At 47.1% G+C, this 20,771-nt stretch overlaps 1 protein-coding gene across 1 annotated transcript; it reads right to left on the reverse strand.

Annotated features, from left to right (window-relative positions):
- Nucleotides 1-15,791: 15,791 nt before the first annotated feature.
- Nucleotides 15,792-16,595, reverse strand: C6H11orf96 (chromosome 6 C11orf96 homolog). The gene has a single exon (XM_033062858.1). It carries the CDS (start codon nucleotides 16,547-16,549, stop codon nucleotides 16,187-16,189), a length of 363 nt encoding a protein of 120 aa, XP_032918749.1. The 5' UTR covers nucleotides 16,550-16,595; the 3' UTR covers nucleotides 15,792-16,186.
- Nucleotides 16,596-20,771: the final 4,176 nt, after the last annotated feature.

The following is a 20,771-nucleotide window of genomic DNA, read 5'->3' on the forward strand; positions in this document are numbered from 1 at the left end:
CCATTTATCTCTTGGATTTTATTTGCTGTCTTCTTGTCCCAGCTAACAGCAAAAGAAACCTGACCTCAGCTCAGATAAGCCCTGCAGAAAGCGTGGAGAGCACAAAGTGGGGCTCAAAGCAGGCTCAGTGGTGTGGCCAAGGGGAACACAGATCACAGAGGACACTTTTTAATGTGCATGACCATGCTGCCCATCTGCACATCAAGTCTCCCAAAGCCCAACCTTCCCTTCCTGGTTCTTCCACAGCCTGATACTATCAGACATCATCTTCTTTCACAGTGACACCTGTGGTTTTCCTAGGATACAAAGCAGTACCTGTTTCCACAGCTTCTCATAGATTCAGCATTGCTGTGCATCAAGTGTCAACAAAGGTGCCCACAGTGTCCAAACCTTTGTGGCCCCATGGCTCATGAGGGAGCAGCATGCACCCCTAGGACAGAAGAGTACCTGTGTCTGTGCTGCAGGCTTCTCCCGTGTGCCTCCTCAACACATCAGCTCCTCCTGCCTTTTGCTATAGCAAGGGAGCCCTAAAGCTTTCCTACTATAGCAGCATTAAATAAAAAGTCTCAACACTGTTATTTTAAAGTCTGAATGCTCTGACAGAGACACTCGAACAATTTTACAGGAGTAATTGCAAAGGTTTTCTTCTAATCTTACACTATTTTTCCTGCCACATTTAGCCTTCCTGAAGACAGAAAGGAAAAGACAGCTCTGACACCTTCATTTTGCCTCCAGCAAGAATCCTTCCCAAAATGCTGAAGTTTTTTGGAACAAATAGCAGTTACCTCACCTGACTATTCCAACCTTAAATATTTGAGCACCAACAGTCAGAACTCCAAATTACCATAAGGTAATGCTGCCCTGATTTTGTTTTGCGGGAGAGGAGTGGACTGATACATGAGTGATTATGATAAGGGCAATATATCTGAGGTTCCTCTTCTTTGTTTTCCATCTCAAAAGCCTTCAATGCAACTATTCATGCCTTCAATTTTCCTCCAAGGAAATTTGCTTCTATTAACAGCCCCCTGCACACTCAGTCTTGTCCTTGTCTTGCTAGTTGTTTCTCCAGCATGTACATGAGGTATGAGAAACCTGGGGTGAAACCTTGGCTCAGAGGCATGCTGAGACAGTGGCTGTGCAAGAGAAGAGGAGCCTTAACCTCCTGCCTCATCCTCAGTGGGCTGACAGATACATACCAGGACAGAGCTGAGCCAGCAGGAGCCCAACCCACTTTGTGCCTCAACAGAGCCCACCTGAATCCCTCAGTTTATTCATGGTCACTTCAAACTCCTGGGGCAAGAGAAGACTCCAGAAATTTCTCTCCCAGCCCAGAGAGATATGAAATCAATGCCTTAGATTAAATCCTTGTGAGATTGCTGCTAAAACACAATGAGCATGGTCCAAGAGCAAGCAGTCGTATTTTGAGGGCTATTTGTGCTCTCTTTGTGGTTTCCAGTTTCAAGGATCGAGGGATAAGTCCCTTCTCAGCAAGTCAAGGCTGATTTTGACTTGTCAGAAGTGCCTCTCAGTGCCACCACCATTAATGGCAATCCCTTTTCCCTCTGGTTATTCCTTCACCACTCGCCAGCTAATATCCAATGCTAATTACAGAATCACAGAATCAGCTAGGCTGGAAAAGAACTTTGAGATCATCAGATGCAACCTGTGACCTAACACTACCTTGTCAGCGAAATCATGGCACTAAGTACCACATCCTGTCTTTTCATAAACACCTCCAGGTACAATGACTCCACCACATCCCTGGACATCCCGTTCCAACGCCCGATCACCCCTTCTGTGAAAAACTTCTTCCTAATGTCCTTGTTCCTATCAAGAGGATACATAGACAATATTCAGATGCCAGGAAACCAGAGGCTATCCCACCTCTAAAATCCCATGGCATCTCAGTTTGAGGTCTGCACACTGGCCATCCCTAAGAGCCCACTGCTGTGCTGTGGCCAGTGCCAGAGGCTGCAGGCTCCTCCACATGGACAGGATTTCAGTAGTGCTGGCACTCAGGTGCGCCACACATCTTGGAGTTTGCACATGGCTTTCTGTGTGCTGCACAGGGTACCTCTGATCTTGTGGATGTGCATATGGAAGCACATGGAAATGTGTGCACAGGGCATGCACTAAGTGCACACGTTTCTGGCTGGCACACGGAGCTGTGTGTGAGTCAGAGAAGTATTGACACAACAGTTCTCTCTGCAGCTCAGTCTGGCCACAGCAGACTGCAAGGAGTCTTTGTCTCCTGCTGGCAGCTCTGGCTTTGGCAGAGGCCAGATGAATCTGCTCCAGCAGCACAGCCACCCTGCAGCAAAACTGGGCTGGAGGCTGCTTCTCTCATGGAGCTGCTCGTGCACTCATCTTCTGCCACACACAAAAGACAGTCAAATTCTTTGGAAGACAAACCCTATGCCATGAGGACACATTTTGCATTCAGCACACACATGTAGTACCAGGGTAAACAAAGCTGTGGGTTTGTGTTTGTGCACTCAAGCAGGAGTGCATGGGATGTGCTGGATTTGTGTTCCAGTATCTGCAAGTGGTGGATAAAACAAGAGGCCCTTGTGGTAGGCTGTAACCCATGTTTTGCAAGGTGTGGGCTTGTGTGGGTGTTTAGGTGTGCTTCCAGGTGGCTGGAGGATCTCCAGGGAGCAGTGAGAGCAGCTGGGCTGGCAGTGCATTAATCATGCTAGAATAGCAGCACAAAGGGGTCAGAGCTCTTCCTGAGCTTTCATCAGGTTAAAGCATCCTCAAAGGCAGGCAGGCCTGAAGCATGCTGAGCATAGATGTCTGCATGGGAGGACTTCAAGTGGACCTGTGGTTCCATGGCTCACGAGTGAGCAGCATGCACCCCCAGGACAGAAGAGTGTCTGTGCCTGTGCTGCGGGCTTCTCCGTGTGCGCACACGGCCTCCTCAACACATCAGCTCCTCCTGTCTTTTGCTACAGCAAGGGAGCCCTAAAGCTTTCCTAGTATAGCAGCATTAAATAAAAAGTCTCAACACTGTTATTTTAAAGTCTGAATGCTCTGACAGAGACACTGGAACAGTTTTACAGGAGTAATTGCAAAGGTTACCTCAGTCCGCCGTCTCTGCTGGTGTGCGGCAGCAGCGTTTCCTTCAGCCCTCTGCCTTCACACCAGGCTCTCCCTGCTGGACCTGAAATCAGAGGTGATGCCAAGAGTTAGAGGCAAGAGCAATCCCTCTTAAAGTTACTGTCTCTTAGGTGAAAGAAACAAAAGCAGAACATTTTGAAAATTTTACTTTATCTGTCACTTGGGCATCTCCAGCTGCCCTTTTTTCCAGGTGACCCCCGATCCCTCCAAAATGGTCTACCTGCTTTCCCCTGTGCCAGAAACCTTCTTGGCAGCACTGCCTCAGGTGGCCTGCACTGCCCCAGGGTGGGGAATGGGATGCTCTCATCCACTGCAGCCAAGAGAAGGGCAGCGTCAGGCCACAGAGCCGTGCCTCCCGGGAGACATTGCAGCAGTACAGGCACAATTAGATTTGCCCAGTTTTAATCAAAAGCAGGCATTTAAGCTGGGTAAAGAAAAATCAAGAGAGCAGAAAAAAAAATAAAGAAGCAATTTCCTGGCCAAAGAAAAAGAAATAAACTCCACAACACTTTGACAGGATACTTACTTATTAAATACTTACTTATTAATATTTTTATTTAATTCTATGTGCTGTGACAGTCAGAGATAGGATGAGAGATCTCCATAATGCATCAAATGTGACATAGAGGGTTTTTCAGGCACACAAAAGGTGAAACACGTGGAAGGCCTGATTCTGGCTGAGGCTGCATGATGGGAACTGTGAAATGAGGCTGGGGATGAGGGGAGAAGCCTCATCCCTCTCCAGGGCACAGGAAGCCCATTAGATGGAAGCTGTTGGCCAAAGCATGTGATGGCCAGGGCACTGCTATGAGAGCTGCTTTCAGATGAGTGCCACCAAGAAGCAGAGAGAGACGGCAAAAATAACCCCTGCTTGGAGAACCGTGATGTACTTGCTGAGAAGGCTGAGCCTGATGTGCTGTCCCACTTGAGCAGGCACCAGGCCGAGAGAGAGATAGCAAAATGGAAAAAGTGAATCTGCTGGTACAGAGACAGCAGTCTCTGGGCTGTAAATCAGAGCTGAGAGCACAGGGAAGACAGGGGAGAAGCAGGCAGGCAGTGTGAACACTAGGCAGAGTTACAGCGTTCCATGAAGTTTGTTCATTTTGGGATGATGGCAAAACAGAGCAGAACATTGTGTGATGTGGCACACGGCTGTGGGAAGAGATGCTCAGCTCTCCAGTCTCAGCACTGCACCCTCAGGGCAAGTTATATTCAGCTAGGAACATTAACAAAGCAGAGCTTTACAAAACAAAATGTACTTGGGAAAAGCTGTGCTAAGAACTGTGTCAACCATCTTTGTATTTTGAGGAACACACAGCTGAAAGAGGTAGCTTTCTGTGGGCTGGACAGCATATACTCCTTTAACAACCCCAAACTGGTGTTTCACAGGGACACAACGGCAGAAGGTGTGAGCAAATAGTCCCCAAAGATCCTGAGTCCTGTCCTCCTTTCCACACAGCCCTGCCAATGTGCAGGGAATGAACTGGGACAGCCCAGGAGGAGCTTGGCTCACAGATCCCAGTCTGCAGCGAGCCCAATGCAGCCCAGAGGAGCCAGCTTGCTGCAGTCTGGCCTGGTGGGTTTTCCACACAGGTCTCTGGTCCAGCATTGTCTTAAGAGGGTCACAGAGGACATGTTGAAGGCTTCAGATCACAGAAGCCTGAGTTTGATTCAGTGATCCTAGTGTGTCCCTTCCAAATCAGCATATTCTATTATTCTATGACTCTATAAGCCTTAAGGATGGGCAGGATCCAGAGGACTCTCAGGATCCTGTGTATGGGCAAGGCATCTCTGACACTTCCTTTCTTTAACAGCGTCTGTAGTGTTTTAAACCTGAACAGTATTTTTTTTAAAAAAGAGAAAAACCTGAAGGCCCTGTCAGAGAAGTGCAAACAGTTCCTGCAGGAAGCCAACCAGACCTCCCAGCTTCAGGGGTTTCCATAGGGAATTCTGCTCCTGCCCATGGTGCACCAGAGAGCACTGCAAACAGCAGCAGCCTTCCTCTTCAGCCTGCCTCCCACTCAGATGGTCCTGACCCTCTGAGACTGTAAATCTATTCTGAAATACAAGGAAACCACAGGCACAGGTCTCCTGGGGAAGCTGAGCAAGGATGGGGCTTGGCAAGCTCTGAGCAGAAGGGTCCAACAGGTTCAGCAACACAAGGACCTTCTCCAGATTTTCACTAGCCTGGTCGAGCCTAGCAGATAAGAAGCAGGAAATACGTCAAGCCAAGCTGCAGAGATCAGCCAAGACCTTCACAACGCATGAGGCTGTTTGTGTAGGAAGCAGGGGCATCACACAGTGATAAGGGCTTGCAGCCCATAGTACGTGAGCTAAGAACATTTTTGATAAAAATAGGCACTGCACATTTGGTAACAGCAGGGAAAAGCATAATCTTGGCTTTTCACGTACAATGCCAGTCTACCTGTTATTATTGTCTGGGCTCCAGCAGCAAACCCTGAGCCAAAATCTGGGCTGATTTATTCCTCACTCAGTATCATTCTATTTATTGGGTGGAGGTACTTAGTCATTGCAAAATTTGGCCCAATTATTTTATTTGGACATCTATTTTATTTTTTTAATCTTGCTCCTGAAATGTTAACCCTGCAGCTTATGAAAATAACCATTTTCTCTAGCAGGAGCAACATGGCATTTGGAAAAGAACCATATGCTAGCACTTGAATTCTGCTTTATTTAGATATGTTCTGGAGGTGGTGCTGATGCGCACTTGAAGATCAGTCTCCAAGTGCCCATACAGGAATTAAACACAGGATAGGAGATAAAGCCCATGTCCATAGGGACACAGACACGGCAGAACAATCTTGGCTTTCCTCTCACAAATCTGAATTTCCAATCACTTGAAAGCAGACAAACCTCTCAGCACAAATGCATGGGAGGGGCGGCACAGCGACAGGCAGCCTCTCACTTCAGCCCACCCGAGATTGTGCCCTGCCAGCTGGGGGGTCAGTGGCACCAGATCTGAGGGGGTCTTGGCTCCTAACAAAACATTCCCTCAGTTTTGGGTGTAACACAACATTTGTGCAGCCTTGAATACTTCCTTCCGTGGCAGACACCTAGAATGCTCTTGGAAGGACCATGCCAGTGCGAGCTCCCTGCTGGATTCCTGGAGCTGTGTGGGCAAGGAGCTCTTGCTTCACCACGGCCATGAAAAATTCCTCATCCAAGAGATTTCCACCGCCTCTGTGAGAGCATTGGCAGGGGATCAGGGTCAGGGCACCCCTGCCCAGACAGACAGCTGTGGGACACACAGATGCACTTCCCCAAGAAGTGCACGCAGCCAGCACAGCTGGGCAGCAGCTCAGGGGTGTCCAGAGGCTGCTGCCATTTGGATAAAAGTCCCTCATCCCAGCTCTAATTGTGGGCACATGCAGAGGCTGCAGAGAAGCACTAGTACATCACTGGGGAGTACCCACCTGGCTTTTGGACACCAGTGGTTTGGAGAGCCTTTTCCCCCATCTCCATATGATCACAACTAGCTCTGCATAAACCTGTCTGCTAGGGTTGGTCCTTCTGGCATCTCTGACAGTAAATTTTGGGATTCTGTTATTTATTGTCCAAAAGAAATATTTCCTTTTGATTGTCCTCAACCTGATGTCCAATAACTTTTACACTGCTCTAGCTTTTGTATTGTAAGAAATAATTAAGAAGATCCTCATTGATCTTCAAAAACTATTCCTGCATCTCCCTCTTTTCTTCATATTTGTGGGGGGTTTTTTTTAACCAGAAGGTTCTACTGTTAACTTTCTGTTTAACAGCAAGAAATATAGATAATTTTTTTCTTTTTTAATTACAAGGCCTAAAGAGAATATTCATGATACCACACCAATGTCATTTTAATGTTTGCCAGATTAGGATTTTTGCTTTGCTCTTGATTTCTTTCTGTTGTGGTTTAACCCCAAAAGGCTACCAAGCCCTACCCAGCCACTCACTCCCCACCAGCAGGTTTAGGGGCAGAATTGAAAGGGTAAAAGCTGGAAAACTCATGAATTGAGATAAAGACAGTTTAAGAGGGACAGCAAAAGCCACACACACAAGCAAAGCAAGGACTTAATTCATTGTTTCCCGTGGCCAAGCAGGACTATCTTCCTGTGGGGAGTGGGGCCTTATCATGTGTAATTGTTACTTGGGAAGACAATTACATTGCTCCAAAAATCTCCCACTTCCTTCTTTTCCCTGGATTTTATATACTGAGCATGAATGCCATAGGGTGTGGAATATCCCTTTGGAATATCCACTGGCAGCATGGAAAGCAGAAACGGCCTTGGCTCTGTGTGAGCCCTGCTCAGCAGTAACAAAACACCTCTGCATTATCAACCCTGTACTGAGCACAAATCCAAAGCATAGCTCTGTACCAGTCACTGTGAAGAAAATTACCTCTACCCCAGCCAAAACCAGCACACTTTCCTAGTAATTGTCAACATTCTTATCACGTCATAGTTGCTGAGCAGCAAGTTGACTTCAGACTACCTGCAATGACTCCAGGATTTCTTTTGCCATCAATAATTGCTCTTTTAGACTACTTTGTATTGAATATATAGTCAAACATGCCTAATTTACAGTGTTCCAGCAAACAGAGTTAGATTTTATGATATTGTCTTATTCTCCTTGAGTGTTTACTTTAGTCTCCATTCAGCCAGGGGTCCAAAGACTTTCTAGTGAGCATAGAGCATATCTCTTTCAATGTGTTTGCAAAAGTTTATAGCAGAAAATTCTAGCCTTTTACAAGCAATTCTTCAAAATATTTTTTTTAAGCACGTCTCTTTATGATATCATATTTAACTTCCCAGTATTTATGATCCTTTCTGTTTTCCCCCTTTGGACATGACTTATGCTTTTTGTAGGATATCTTTTTATTTCTAATAATATTCTTTCATCTACTTTTTAACTATGCTAGCTATTTTTATTCTTTTTGAAAAGCCTTTCTGGTAGTATATCCATTTATCATGGATTCCTAATACCCAGAGCCTAGATATCCTTGAGCTTTTTTTACACTTTTTGGGTTCTTTTAATTTTCATCTTTGAAGCTAAGAGTTTAATGTAGAGGCTGAGGGAAGGAAGTTTCACCCTACAGAGCTAAGAAATTTGGATGTTTGATTATCTCTATTCCAAAGTGCCTCTTCATTGCATCTGTACATTCACTGAGCAAAATCAAGAGCTCACTGCAGCTTGTGGGTGCTCAGACTTGTTGTTCTAGGAACCACTGCTTAAAGGAAGAGTATAAAAACAGCATCATTTTCATGACATTGTGTAATATTTACTCAGTCTGCACCAAGTTAGGTGATACCTCTTGTTACTGCTTTATTGGCTACCTTGGCACACTGTCTGTCAGAACAGCCCATTCATTGCAGCATCCCCTCTGGGTGCTCAGTTCTGGAACCCCGCCATATACAGATGCTATGGAGACAGGACATCTCTGCCTGGAAGGACTCTGTTACTTGCTGGCACTGTTCAGCTCAGGTTTTCTTTCACTGGTTGACCTGGTCAGCCACCACATATTTTCATGTCCAGCTGGTCAGTTCCTTTCCATTAAGCCCCTGAAGCAACCACATTTCAGCTCAGGCACGATGCTGCTCTCTTCCCTCAGATGGTTACAGGAAGCCCTCCTTCCTCCCTGATTCATCACATTCATGCCAACAAAAAGGCCCTTTCCTAATGTAGAGACACCATGGGATCCCTGCAGAGCAGAAGGAGGAAAGGCACCAGTCTCGGGTTCCTGAGCGAGGGACACCTGAGAAGGCCACATGCAATCCCAATAATGTGTAAATACCATCCATCAGCTTGCTCAGCCTGAAATCCAGTTCAACAGTGGCAGAACACTGTTTTCTCCACAGCTCCTCTAAATATCTGCTGAGCAGCCTAAAGTATGTTTGTGTCTCCAATGAGCAAGTGCCTTTGGCCAGCCAGGGGCTGCACACAGCCTCTGACAGGTGACAAAAACAAAAAAGCTCAGGTTTAGACTGGACATTAGAAAGAAATTATTTACTGTGAGGGTGGTGGGAGCCTGGAACTGGTTGCCCAGAGGAGTTGTGGATGCTCCATCCCAAAAGTGTTGAAGGCCAGGTTGAATGGGGCATTCTGGTCTAGTGGAAGATGTCCCTGCCCGAGGCAGGGCAGCTGGAACTGTCTGATCTTTAAGGTCTCTTCCAAACCAAGCCATTCCATGACTCCATGACTCTGGCCTGGAGGGGCTTGGACCCTGTGCCAGGCTCTCCAGCAAAGCAAAGCCTGCTTCCTTGGCACAGGGGATCTCACTAAACAGCTGGGGTTTTATAAACCCTGACATCACATTTGGGCATTTGTCCTCTGAATGAATCCATGTCCTTCCCATTTGCCAACCAAACATATCTATCTCCCATGGCTGCCAACCAAAAGATCTCCATCTGCGTGGATTAAAGAACCAAGCCTTATAAATTCCCAGCTCTCCTACATGGAAACTGAGGTCCAGAGAGAAGCAGTTTTCTCAGGGTCAGGCAGTGCATCACTAGCAAGATCAGGAACAGCTCTCTCTTCCCTGACCCATCTCCCTTCATCTGTCCCTGAAAGCACAAGACCATATCCTGTCCCTTAACAAAAAGTAAGCCCCAGGAAGCCCAGCTATCAGCACCCCTGCTCTGAGATCTGGAGCATCTTGGCATCTAAAGCTAAGCAGAAATCTCTGCACCCATGCCACCTTCCCTGTTTTGCCTGCCTGCTTACTTCATCTGCCTGGTAAAAATACATAGGGACGTGGTATCTGAGAGTAAATGCACACACAGACACAGTCACAAAATTCACAACTAAACTCATAAAACTAGTGGATTTGTTATTTTGGTTTGATTTTCTGGGAAAAGGAGGAGTTGGTAGATAACTCCATAACTTCCACATTTATTTTAGGAAAAAGAACTAAAAATGTCACATGAAAATGTCAATATGCTTCAGAACTTGTAAAAGCAGGCAAAACTTCATTCTTCAGTTCATTTCATTGGATCCCAAGGGTGCATAAACTGTGGGGTTCTACTAACAGAAGTTGATTAAAAACAGGCTCTTATTCAATGTCTTAGGCAGGCAAGCCACATCCAATTTTGCTCTGAGTTTGGGTATTTTTGTCTTCACTCCTCTCCTCAAATGACAGAGCTGTGTCCTTCCAAGTCTCTGTGCTACTGAATCTTTCTGCCCCTTCAAAACCCAGCTATCCAATCTGTCTCCAAAGCACAGGGAACCTCAGAGCATACTTTCCCAGCCAATAAATGCCAGCCACTTACAGCTGAAATGCATCCAACTTCTCTTAACAGCAAATGTTTGACAGCAATCACGTGTGATAACCTATGTGTCCAATGCTGCTTTCCTCCTGTTTGCTTTTACATACAGAGCAGTGAAAAAACCATGTTACCTTGCTGAATTTCCCTTAAAACATTTGAGTCATCAGATTGCATACTCATCCAGACATTAGAGGCTGTTGTGAAAAGAGCCTGAAATGTATCTTTAACCATCACGGTCAGGACCTCTAAATATTTCTCCAAGGGAAAACTCTCACTTGCAAGGATCCAAGATTAAAAGTAACAAGCACATAAACATCCTTCACATGGTTTTACATTAGCCAAGAGCTGTTTCACAAGCAAGCTGTGCTGCCTCTCTCCCTTCTTACCAGTCTCCTTCCTTTTTGCCCAAGAAAGGTCATTTTCTTCACAAGGAAGGAAAAAAACCCCACTTCTACAACAACAGTGTTTTAAATCATGCTTAAGGAAGGAAACTTCCTTTTCACCATTTTCTAATAAATAACTTCAACATCTTCAATGCCAGCATTTCCAAGCAAAGAATTTCTGTTTAGGACAGAGTAATAAATTACTGAGGTAGATCTTGTTTTATTTTAAATGAGATCCAGGTGAACCTCAGCTTGGTTTCCAAATAAGTCTTCTGCAGTCTCATTGGACAGAGGAGACAAAGGAAAGCCCCCTTGCTCCAGTTTCCCCAGCTTTTCACCATTGCTGCTGCTGGCTCTGACTCCATGTGGGTGAAGAGAACAGATGTCCAAGCCAAGCACACATACATTGTAGACACTGCTTCCAAAACACAAGGATGGTTAAAGCTGTGGAAGGTTATGTGAAACCTCAGAGTAGCCCAGGCATGATGGAGCAGGGGAGAAGTGTCTTGGACATTTCAAGCCAGTCCAGAAGCATGCTCAGTAACATCAGCAAACAGTATGAATGCAACAAGGAGCAAATCCAGATTGACTCCTGAGTACAGCTGAGCCAAAGCCAATCTGACACCAGTGCAGCCAAAACCAGCATCTGTCCCTAAGCTATTTGTAACATACTATGACGTTTGCTAACACAGGAGTCACAAATACATAATTACCAAGTTTACACATTTAATAGCCTTAAAGCTAATACTGTGGCCAAAGAAAACTCTGATTTCACAGCTCTTGGTTTTGCAGGAAGTATTTCCTTCTGCCCTGCTACCAGTTAAGTAGCTGCACTGCCAATTGAATATCTGGAAGTGCTTTGTTGTACAGTCAAAGGTTGGCCTGCTCTGCTGCTAGCAGCACTCCCTCCAGACTACACAGACCAGGCACAGGGACACACACACACATACATGTGGCAAGATGCTATTTGAGAATTAATTAATTCCCACAATTAATTAATTAATTCTTCCAAATTCAGTCACCTTACTTCAGGCTACTCAAGGAGACCACTTGATAAAGCCCTCAGGGCTGACCTGGTGACCTCCCTGTTCTGTGTACTGGCCTCCTCCTTCAGGAGAAGGGAGATCTTCTTGCTGTGTTGTTACTGGACACCTGATTATTTTCTGCTCAGCATGTAATCTTGCATCTTTACAGTGTAAAAAAATATCCTAAAATTAGAAGCCAGCCTTGCTGAAGTAATGCTCACAGATTGCACACTCTATTAAAGATGGCTGTGCAAAGTCAGACTGTAAATCCAGGCCACCATCACTGCACAAACAGTCTGAGCTCTGCTCAGGGATTTCAGGTTATCTGTACCTCCCCAAGGTTTTTTCCCCACAGGAATGCAAGCCCAGTGTACACAAGACAGCGCAGGCTGAGCCATGCCATGGGAGCTGAGGTTCAAACAAGGCTTGATGCAGCCTGGAGAACCATGCTGGTCTCTCTGGCAGTGGCTCAAAAGCCTAAGACCAGGGCCCTTGAAGGCTGAGGTCCATGCAGGCTGCCAGGGAGCCAAACCTTGTGGAAGGCAGCCAGCAAATTCTGGCACTGCTGACATTTGAGAAACCACAGCAACCAGATTTGTTAGAGCTCACTCTTCGGCCTCTCTTACACTGCAATTTGTTTGCTGTCAACCTGACAATTAAATAGATGCCTTGGTTTGTGTTTTGTTCCCTGGCCCTGCTGTCACTTTGGAGGTTAGATAACAACAGTGTGGTGCTTCTTACCAACAACAGTGTCCCAGTCTGTCCGCTGTGCTCCTGCAGGGTCAGATCCCCAGCACCTGGAAGGGTCATCATTAACCTGCTCCTAAAGCAAACGCATTTTCAGGATCCCAGCACAAAAACCTGCAGGAATTGCAAATAGCTCATATTTGTTCCTAATAACAGCTCCACTCTGAAGTGTTGCCAAAGAACTATTGGAAACCCAGGAGTGAGAGAAGTTATGCAAGAGCCAAACTGGTGCATGCAGAGCTAGGAGAGGAGATTGTCCTCAGCCAAGAGGCTGAAGAGGACACTAAATTGCACCCAGAAATCCTCCATTAACTACTGAGCAAACTTAGCTAAAACGTTTGCCAAAAGAACAGAAAAAGGCTTCTCTTAAGATGGACAGAGAGGAATTTTTTCCTGATTCCAGTAGAGGAGTGATACTGCATTGTTCGCAGCTCCCCTCTGCACTGATCAGGCCAAAATAAGGCATGGGGGTACAGATTCATCACACCAGCTTTACAATAACACAGCATTTAAAAACAAGCACGGGGGAGAAATGCTGACAAGCAAGGAGGGGACTGGATACAAAACAGAAAGAGAATAAAAGAATTGCTTTCAAGTTCAAGTTTTTACTGACCGGATGAACCTCTTGCCACGAGGACAGTATGATTTACACATAAAATGATATGAGAATAACAGGCAGTCCCATTAAAGACATTCTCCTGTGCAGTTTCCTGTAATTTGGAAAAAATAGTGTTGAAGACACTCCTGGGGTGCTCAGTCTCACCTCTGCCCTGGGACACATCCTGCTGCACCATGAGCATTTGAGTTCCAGCTCCTTCCTGTGCAGACATGGAATGCTCATGCCTACTCACTGCCATGCCGAGCATCACTGTAAGTGGCGTCTGTTGGATGCTTTTAAGCTGTGAATTGCTGAAAGGAAATGTACAACCCACATTCAAGACTAGGGAACAGATGACAGACTCAAACTGCTTTGATACAGTCATTACCCTCACTAAAGTGAATTTAACAAGTCTTCCTGCAATCCTTACAGGACAGCTAGACACAATAGTCATGATGCTGAAAAGTACTGCACAAGAAACCTTCAGCATTAGCAGCACAGGAAGACTGGGAGGGAGGTTTATTTTTCCAGCTGCATTCAGGAAGGCCTCTCCAGGATATAGCTAAATCACCCTGGCTTTTCACCCTTTCGCCTTGATTGCAACTGTTTGGAAGATAAACACTAGCCTATCTTTAGCATTGGCATCTCCCATGTTATTCACTCTGAAATGGAACAGAAAAATGTCAACAAAGGACAGTTGAAGAGAAACTCATTTATTCAGCCTAACTGCTGGAATACGACATTTTCCTCAAACATGCCACAGCAGATTTTCAAATACTTTTTGTAGATGTGTTCACATCTACATTTGTCTCTTGGAACAGAAAAGAGGACACGGCTATTCTCACCTTTCCAGGAAGTGAGTATCCAATGCTCCGCTGCTGGCTGGTGCAGCACAGCCTCCTGTGCCTCCTGCATGGTGGCAGCACAGCTGCACACTGAAGGAGGGATGGCAATAGCAATGGTAAAGGGCCTGCTAGCAACCCCAGCTGCTAAACAACAATTAGGAGCAGGGACAAGGATCGTGTGCTCACAGCCTCTTGGGATTTGTCCCAGACCTGAAAGCAAAGGGAAACTGAAAAGTAGCCTAAAACCTGCAGTGTGGGAAGGACGCTATAGTCTCTGGAAATTTTATGGAGCTGTGTATATTATGCAAAATATAGGCACATGGCTATAGAGTTCCCACATGATGTTTGGGAAAGGGTTTGCAGATGTTGCAAACCCGTTCCCAAACCCAGAACTCCCAGAATTGAAGCACTGTTCGGAATTTGTTGAGGAAAATGAGCCCAGCTGCTGGTAACTGATTATGTCTTACTGATTCCAGTTTGCCTGCCTGACTGAAATTTGTTCTGGAGGTCAAGTTGCTTTGCTTTGTGCATGGATGTTGTGCATGTGTGTGCCATGCAGGGGAAGCAGCCATGAGGGTCTAACTGCAAAGGGAGAAAAGCTGTTTCACAGGCTGCATGAAGGGAGACACAGGGTCAGTTAAATGCTTTTTTATGAGGAGGTTGGGTCAGTCCAGGTCAGGTCCAGACCTGTTTCCTTACCTGCTGAATTGCTTGCACAGCCCTCACCTGGTGCTGGAGGTCAGCTGGAGGTGCTGGTACTGCAAGGGAGTTGTGAAGGACCTGTCCAGAAACAAGCCACACCCCGTGCCCCCCGGATTTTCCTCAGCTTTAAGCTAGAAAGAGACAAGCTTCAGTTCTGCTGCATGAGTCATCTGCTGTACTTGAGTGCCCAGAGGGTAGAAATTCAAGACATCCTGTTCACCATGTCTATCTTCTTCCTCTGCCCCAGCCCTTACCTCTCCATACTGATCAGTATGATTGCACCTCAAACCATGACATTAGAAGTGCCATAAATCCCCTGAAATCATATCAGAGGAATATTAGCTACAGCTCAGTATCAGCTAATACCTTCTGATTGGGAAGTTTTAATTGCCAGAGGCTTGCCTTGGATGAAGGTGCTACACTATTAGCACAGGAATGTTTCAAGGAAATTGAGAAAATAGAGGTAGAATATTCCCAGTCCAGGAATTTGGTTTCCATTCCGCAGAGAGCTTCAGATGCTCTTCAGCATATATCCCACAGACAGAGAAAATATAACATCAATCTGCACACACACATGCAGCAGCCCGACAGAAGTCTCACTCCTACAAATTTACCATCATCAAAATCCCCTTACTTTTAAACTCCAAGAAAATAATGTCCACATAGTACCAATTGCTCTGGTAAATAAAACTGCATTCTAACCAATTACCAAAACTGTCTGCAGCGCTAAATAATTTATGGGTCAGAAGGGGAAGGAGAGAAGAGACAAAACTAACTTGGATGAGAATAGGAACTATATACACATTTTTGTGAATGCAAGATGCTTGCCCAGTTGCATTAAGGTTCTCGGGCACCCAGTCAGAAACACTCTTCAAACCTCAATTCAGGTTAACACAAAGATCTCAAAGAAGTAAATAAAGTAGTTTAAAATCAGTCTAACTCGACTTTTATCCCATTACTTTATACTTGACAGCCCGCAAAACCCTTCTGAGCAGCATCCCCGAGAAAAGCATTGCTGGCTCTGCGCTAGCTACCGACTGCTTTCAAATCCCTCTACCCCTCAAAGCTGAACAAGGACAGTTGGATCCCTAAAATAAGGACAGCCCAGTAAGCACTGTGCAAATATATCATATTTATTACTCTTTTATGGAAATAATAACAGACATTCAGGTAGAAACATATTAAATTAATGCAGTCAACAGTTTAAATGCAAAAATAAATATTAAATCCAGCAGCTCAATGCATCTAAAACAGCTCATTTCTTCTAACGAATAGAAAAGATTTTTTTTTTCTTTTTTGTCTTTAAATGGTGAGTTTCATACAATCAAATAGAAACGAAGGTACAAGCGCTTTCTTAGAAAACATCCCGACCCGGCTGTCCGTCCGGCGCTCCTGTGCCGCCGGCGGCGCGGCTCCCTGCAGCTCAGTCCGTGCCGCCGCTGCCGGGCCGGTACCGCCGAGCCGAGCCGAGCCGGGCCGGGCCGGGCCGGGCCGGGCCCCGCCGCCCTCAGAGAGCCGAGTCCGAGTCGCTGGAGTCGAGGCTGTTGCGGAGGCGGCAGCTGCCCAGGCGGTCCCGCTGCAGGCACAGGTTCTGGGTGCTCCGCCGCAGGCACTCCAGCGACTGCAGGAAGGACTTCTTGGCCTTTTCTTCCTCCATGGGGGACACCCCCTCCTCCTCCACCTCCTGGATCTCGTCGAAAGTCACCGGCTGCGTCTTGAAGCGCGACTGCCGCGGCCGCCGCAGCTTGCCCTTGGGGGTCTTGGCGGGGCGGGCGGGCGGCGGGAACTCCTCGGTCACGCAGACGAAGTGCGGCATCACCGCCTGGTAGCTGGAGCAGATGCCCATCAGCTCGGCCGGCTTCGCGGCCATCCTGCCGCCCGCGGGAGAGCCCGCCGCGGGGGCCGGGGCCGGCGGAGCGGGGCTCGCTGCCTCGGCCGTGCCGGGCGCCGGGGCTCCGGCGGGCAGCGGCGGCGGGGCAGGGACGGGCCCCGCGGGGCGCTGCGGTGCCGCGCGGAGCAGTGCGGAACGCGGAGCGGAGCGCTGCTGTACGGAGCTGAGCGCGGAGCGGAGCGCTGCTGTACGGAGCTGAGCGCGGAGCGGAGCGCTGCGGTACGGAGCTGAGCGCGGAGCGCTGCTGTACGGAGCTGAGCGCGGAGCGGAGCGCTGCGGTACCGTGCGGAGCGGTGCAGAGAGGCGCAGTACGGTGAGGACCGGAGCGCGGTGCGGAGCTCTGCTGTCGGGACCGGAGCGCGGTGCGGAGCTCTGCTGTCGGGACCGGAGCGCGGTGCGGAGCTCTGCTGCCGGGACCGGAGCGCGGTGCGGAGCTCTGCTGCCGGGACCGGAGCGCGGTGCGGAGCTCTGGTGTCGGGACCGGAGCAGTGAGAAGCGCAGTACGGTGAGGACCGGAGCTCCCCCGCTGCCTCAGCCGAGCCGCTGCCGCCGGCACCCCGGCCCCGTTATATAGCCGGCGGAGCCCCGCGGGAGCATGCTCAGACGGCAGCGCACCCGGCCGCAGCGGAGCCCACTCGCGGCCGGCCGGGCTCTCCTTTCCGCATGACGTGTCCCCGCACCGCCGCCCCCGCCCGCCGCGGCCCCTCGGAGCGGGGGGGCCAGGTGGAGCCCGGGCCGGGGGAGCCATCGCGCTCCATCCCGTCGCCCCCTCCCGCCTCCTCTCCCCTTAACCTCCAGGGCATCCCTCTCCTGCCCCGCGGCACCCAGCGGAGCTCCAGGCGGGTCCCGGGTTGCCACAGCGGTACTTCATCTTTCCGCGTCTCACCGCGCTGCTTTTTTCATGAACACCCCGATTTCTATGGCTATGAAAAGAACACCGACAGACCCGTCACATCGGCCTTGAGCTGATCGCTCCCCGTCAGAGTAACAAACCCATAGTTAAAGGAAGCTCCGAGGCAAGCCCAAATCTGAACACCCCGATGTTACAGTGACCCAGACCTAAACTGCAGAGATCACACGGAATGGACCCAGACAAGAACCATCAGTAACAGAGGGTTAAGCAGGACTCTGGGATCTTGTTCCCAAGTCTGCCACCTCTAACTAAGCTTAAATACCTCCTTCAGTGTGACTCCATTTTTTTTCCTTTTAGAAGGGATCTTAAAATTTTCCATTCTCCTGTGGGCTCTGTGGTGCTTCTTTGATATGATGCAGATAATCAGATCCTCAGACAGAAAATGGCATACAAGTGTTGCTGAGCTGAAACAAAAGCCTGCAAATTAGTGACGGCTGGAACCACGCTTTAAAGCTGTGCATGCCAAACACTCCCAGTGATGGAAAAACCCAACAGCATAAGAAAAACTTATTATAGGAACAGGAAAGGAGCTAGAGGGAGGAGGAGTAGAAAAGAATAAGGGAGGAAGAGCCTGAAATGGTTAGTCTGTCCCCTCTTCAGGGCTAATGTTAGATGATTCCCATAAAGACGCTCTCCAGTATAGCTTCACCCACTCGAGGATATTTTTGAAGCTTGGTTAGGAACCGGGAGGGAAGCAGAGGCTTAGCAGCAGTGTCAGGAATTCTGCTCTGTGATGCTAAGGGGACAAGGACAATGCACTCAGGGCCCCGAGGTTTGCCAAGCGGTGTCATGTACAGCACTCAGTACCCCCGTGCTCAGTGTGCACATGCAGCACAGCACCGCAGTGTGGAGGCACCCAGGGCACTGCCAGCACAGGCTGTCAATTAGCCCACAGTGGAATCTACACTGACCCCAGCAGCCCTGGGTCTGTGCCCACCTGCAGCCAGTGCGAGTTTATTGTGTTTCACCATAAAACACATTCTTTGTGCAGAGGAGGACAAATGCTCTGAAAAAAACCCCAGAGGCTTACATACAAAATACACATCGTGTGCCATAGTCCAGCACACAGAAATGGCCTTGTTTTTGTGAGCTCACCATCAGAAACTCTCAGCCTTGTCTTCGGGCAAGTCTTAGGACTGGTCCCTCCTCCTTTAAAATTGCCTTAGCAGTGGCAATGTTTCAGGACCTGCACTGGAAACAAACCATTTTAATTACAGCCCATCTCAAAGGGGATAAAAGGAACAAAACCACAGTTTTAGCAGAGAGGGGACCCGAGGCACTTGCTAGTGTGTTTCCAGAAGGCTGGCTGTACTGCTCCTTGCCAGTGTAAAAGCAACATTAAGAGCCTTGGCTTTATGAAATACCTGGCTGCCATCTCTTGGCTTCTTGAATCCCCGAGGCAGCTTTAGGGTCATGGTCAGTTTGAAGCCTTTTTGTTGGGAGATACTATTAGCTTAATAAGGGAACAATTTTATGTTTGGTCAAATTGAGTAATTCCAGCTTGCAGAAGGCTATGTTTTTTACTGTTGATTTTAATAGCTAAATTTAGCCCATACATCCCTGCTGTAGTGCAACAACTTTCCCCCCAAAAGCTCCATTTACAACCACTTAAATTCCTGACAACTTGATTCTGCAGTACAGCAAACACCAAACTCTGTTTCCTCAGTACAGCCCCCTAAGGAGACAAGCCTGATGACCAGCTTGGAGGATTTCTGGGGCTGAGCTTGTCTCTCATGCAGAAACAAGATGACACAGTGATGCCTTGGGTTTTAGCTTTTATATTTTTCAGAATCTCTGCTGCTCAGTGTGTAACTGAAATGTCATATTAGGTGTTAGTAAGTTCAATTCACAGGGTAGTTAGACAAAACAATCCCTTCCTAGCTAGAGAATCAAGGACAACCGATACCCAAAACGCATAAAAACAACTGGTACCCAAAAACAACTGCAATGGAAAGGGGGCAAGCCAGGGGGCTGATACTTCACAGCCTGGGGCTGTGGTTAAATAATTGACCCCAATATGCAGATGAACCAAAACTTATAAAAATGTAAAGACTCCTGACTGGGATGCATCTTGGGTTTGATTTGGGTGTAGTCCTGGCCAGGCTCTTGCACTGCCCAAAGTGCATCATTTCAATAAATACCCATTTTATTCCTTTTGCTCTGTCTAGTCTCTGTTCCAGGTCAGCCTTTCCAGGTATCAATGGGAACCTTGTTCTGACAGTGCAGAAAATCATCACAGATTGATTCAAAGTGAGGTAAATTTCACCTGCTCTAGCCCAAAAGTATCCAAGGTTCTGACAAATAAAGCTTGGTTGACTTGATATCCGTACTTCAACACATGTCCCAGTACAAACTGCCTGTCTGTTTTCCTACAGAAAGTTCAGTATGAAGGCAAACTCAGGTATATTTAATACCCTCACAAATATGATTATAAAATGCTTTGGGAAATTTCAATGCTGAGTTGGAGCAAGATCACCATGGTAATAACTGAGAGGCCTTGAAGATAGTATTTGAGAAAATTTAGAAAATATATCCAGTGACATAATCCCCAGAGTTAGATCTCCAAGGCACTAAACATAAAAATATATTTACTCAATTAGTTTAAATCATGGCCTTAATTTCACTTGCTCCCAGCATTATTTAATGAAAGAAAATGAAATCTTGTGATTTCAATTTCAGCAGGTTTCTGTCCATTTCACTGTACTTCATGTCAAACCATTCAATTTAATTATTTTCATTTCAAACATGTATTTTTTTAAAATTCCATTTCATTTTATCATAATTTCTCTCCTGTGTGTTCACCTCACTTTGCTCCCTGATACAGAGAATTTAATGGGCATCATTTAGAAAAGTTTTGGAACTTTTCAGTGTAACTCATGTCATCCTATTCCTTTTAAAAGTTTTCACATAATTTCAAAATTTTCGGGTTTTCTTTCAATTTTTTTTTCATTTCATCATACCTCCTTCTCCTGTGTGTTTGGTTACCCTCTTTCTCTGGTTAGGAAATTTCATTTTGTGAACGGGAATGGAATCGCGTGAGTTCAATGAGTGCCATTTTGGCACATTCCAATCCATTTTACTGCAAAAAACCCCAATGCACTGCACCACCATTGCTCCCTCCACGCTTTTCCCCTTGGCAGCACCCACAGGCTGGGCACCTCAGCCTCAGAAAATGCCAGTTTTACTGCTCTGCTTAGGGTTGAGAAAATCACAAAGCCCAGAGCTCCAGGACACTGCAACTGCAAAAGATCTGCCACGTGGACCACAGCTGTATCCCAACACTGCTCC

The sequence above is a fragment of the Catharus ustulatus genome, chromosome 6 (assembly GCF_009819885.2).
Source record: "Catharus ustulatus isolate bCatUst1 chromosome 6, bCatUst1.pri.v2, whole genome shotgun sequence".
Taxonomy (NCBI): domain Eukaryota; kingdom Metazoa; phylum Chordata; class Aves; order Passeriformes; family Turdidae; genus Catharus; species Catharus ustulatus.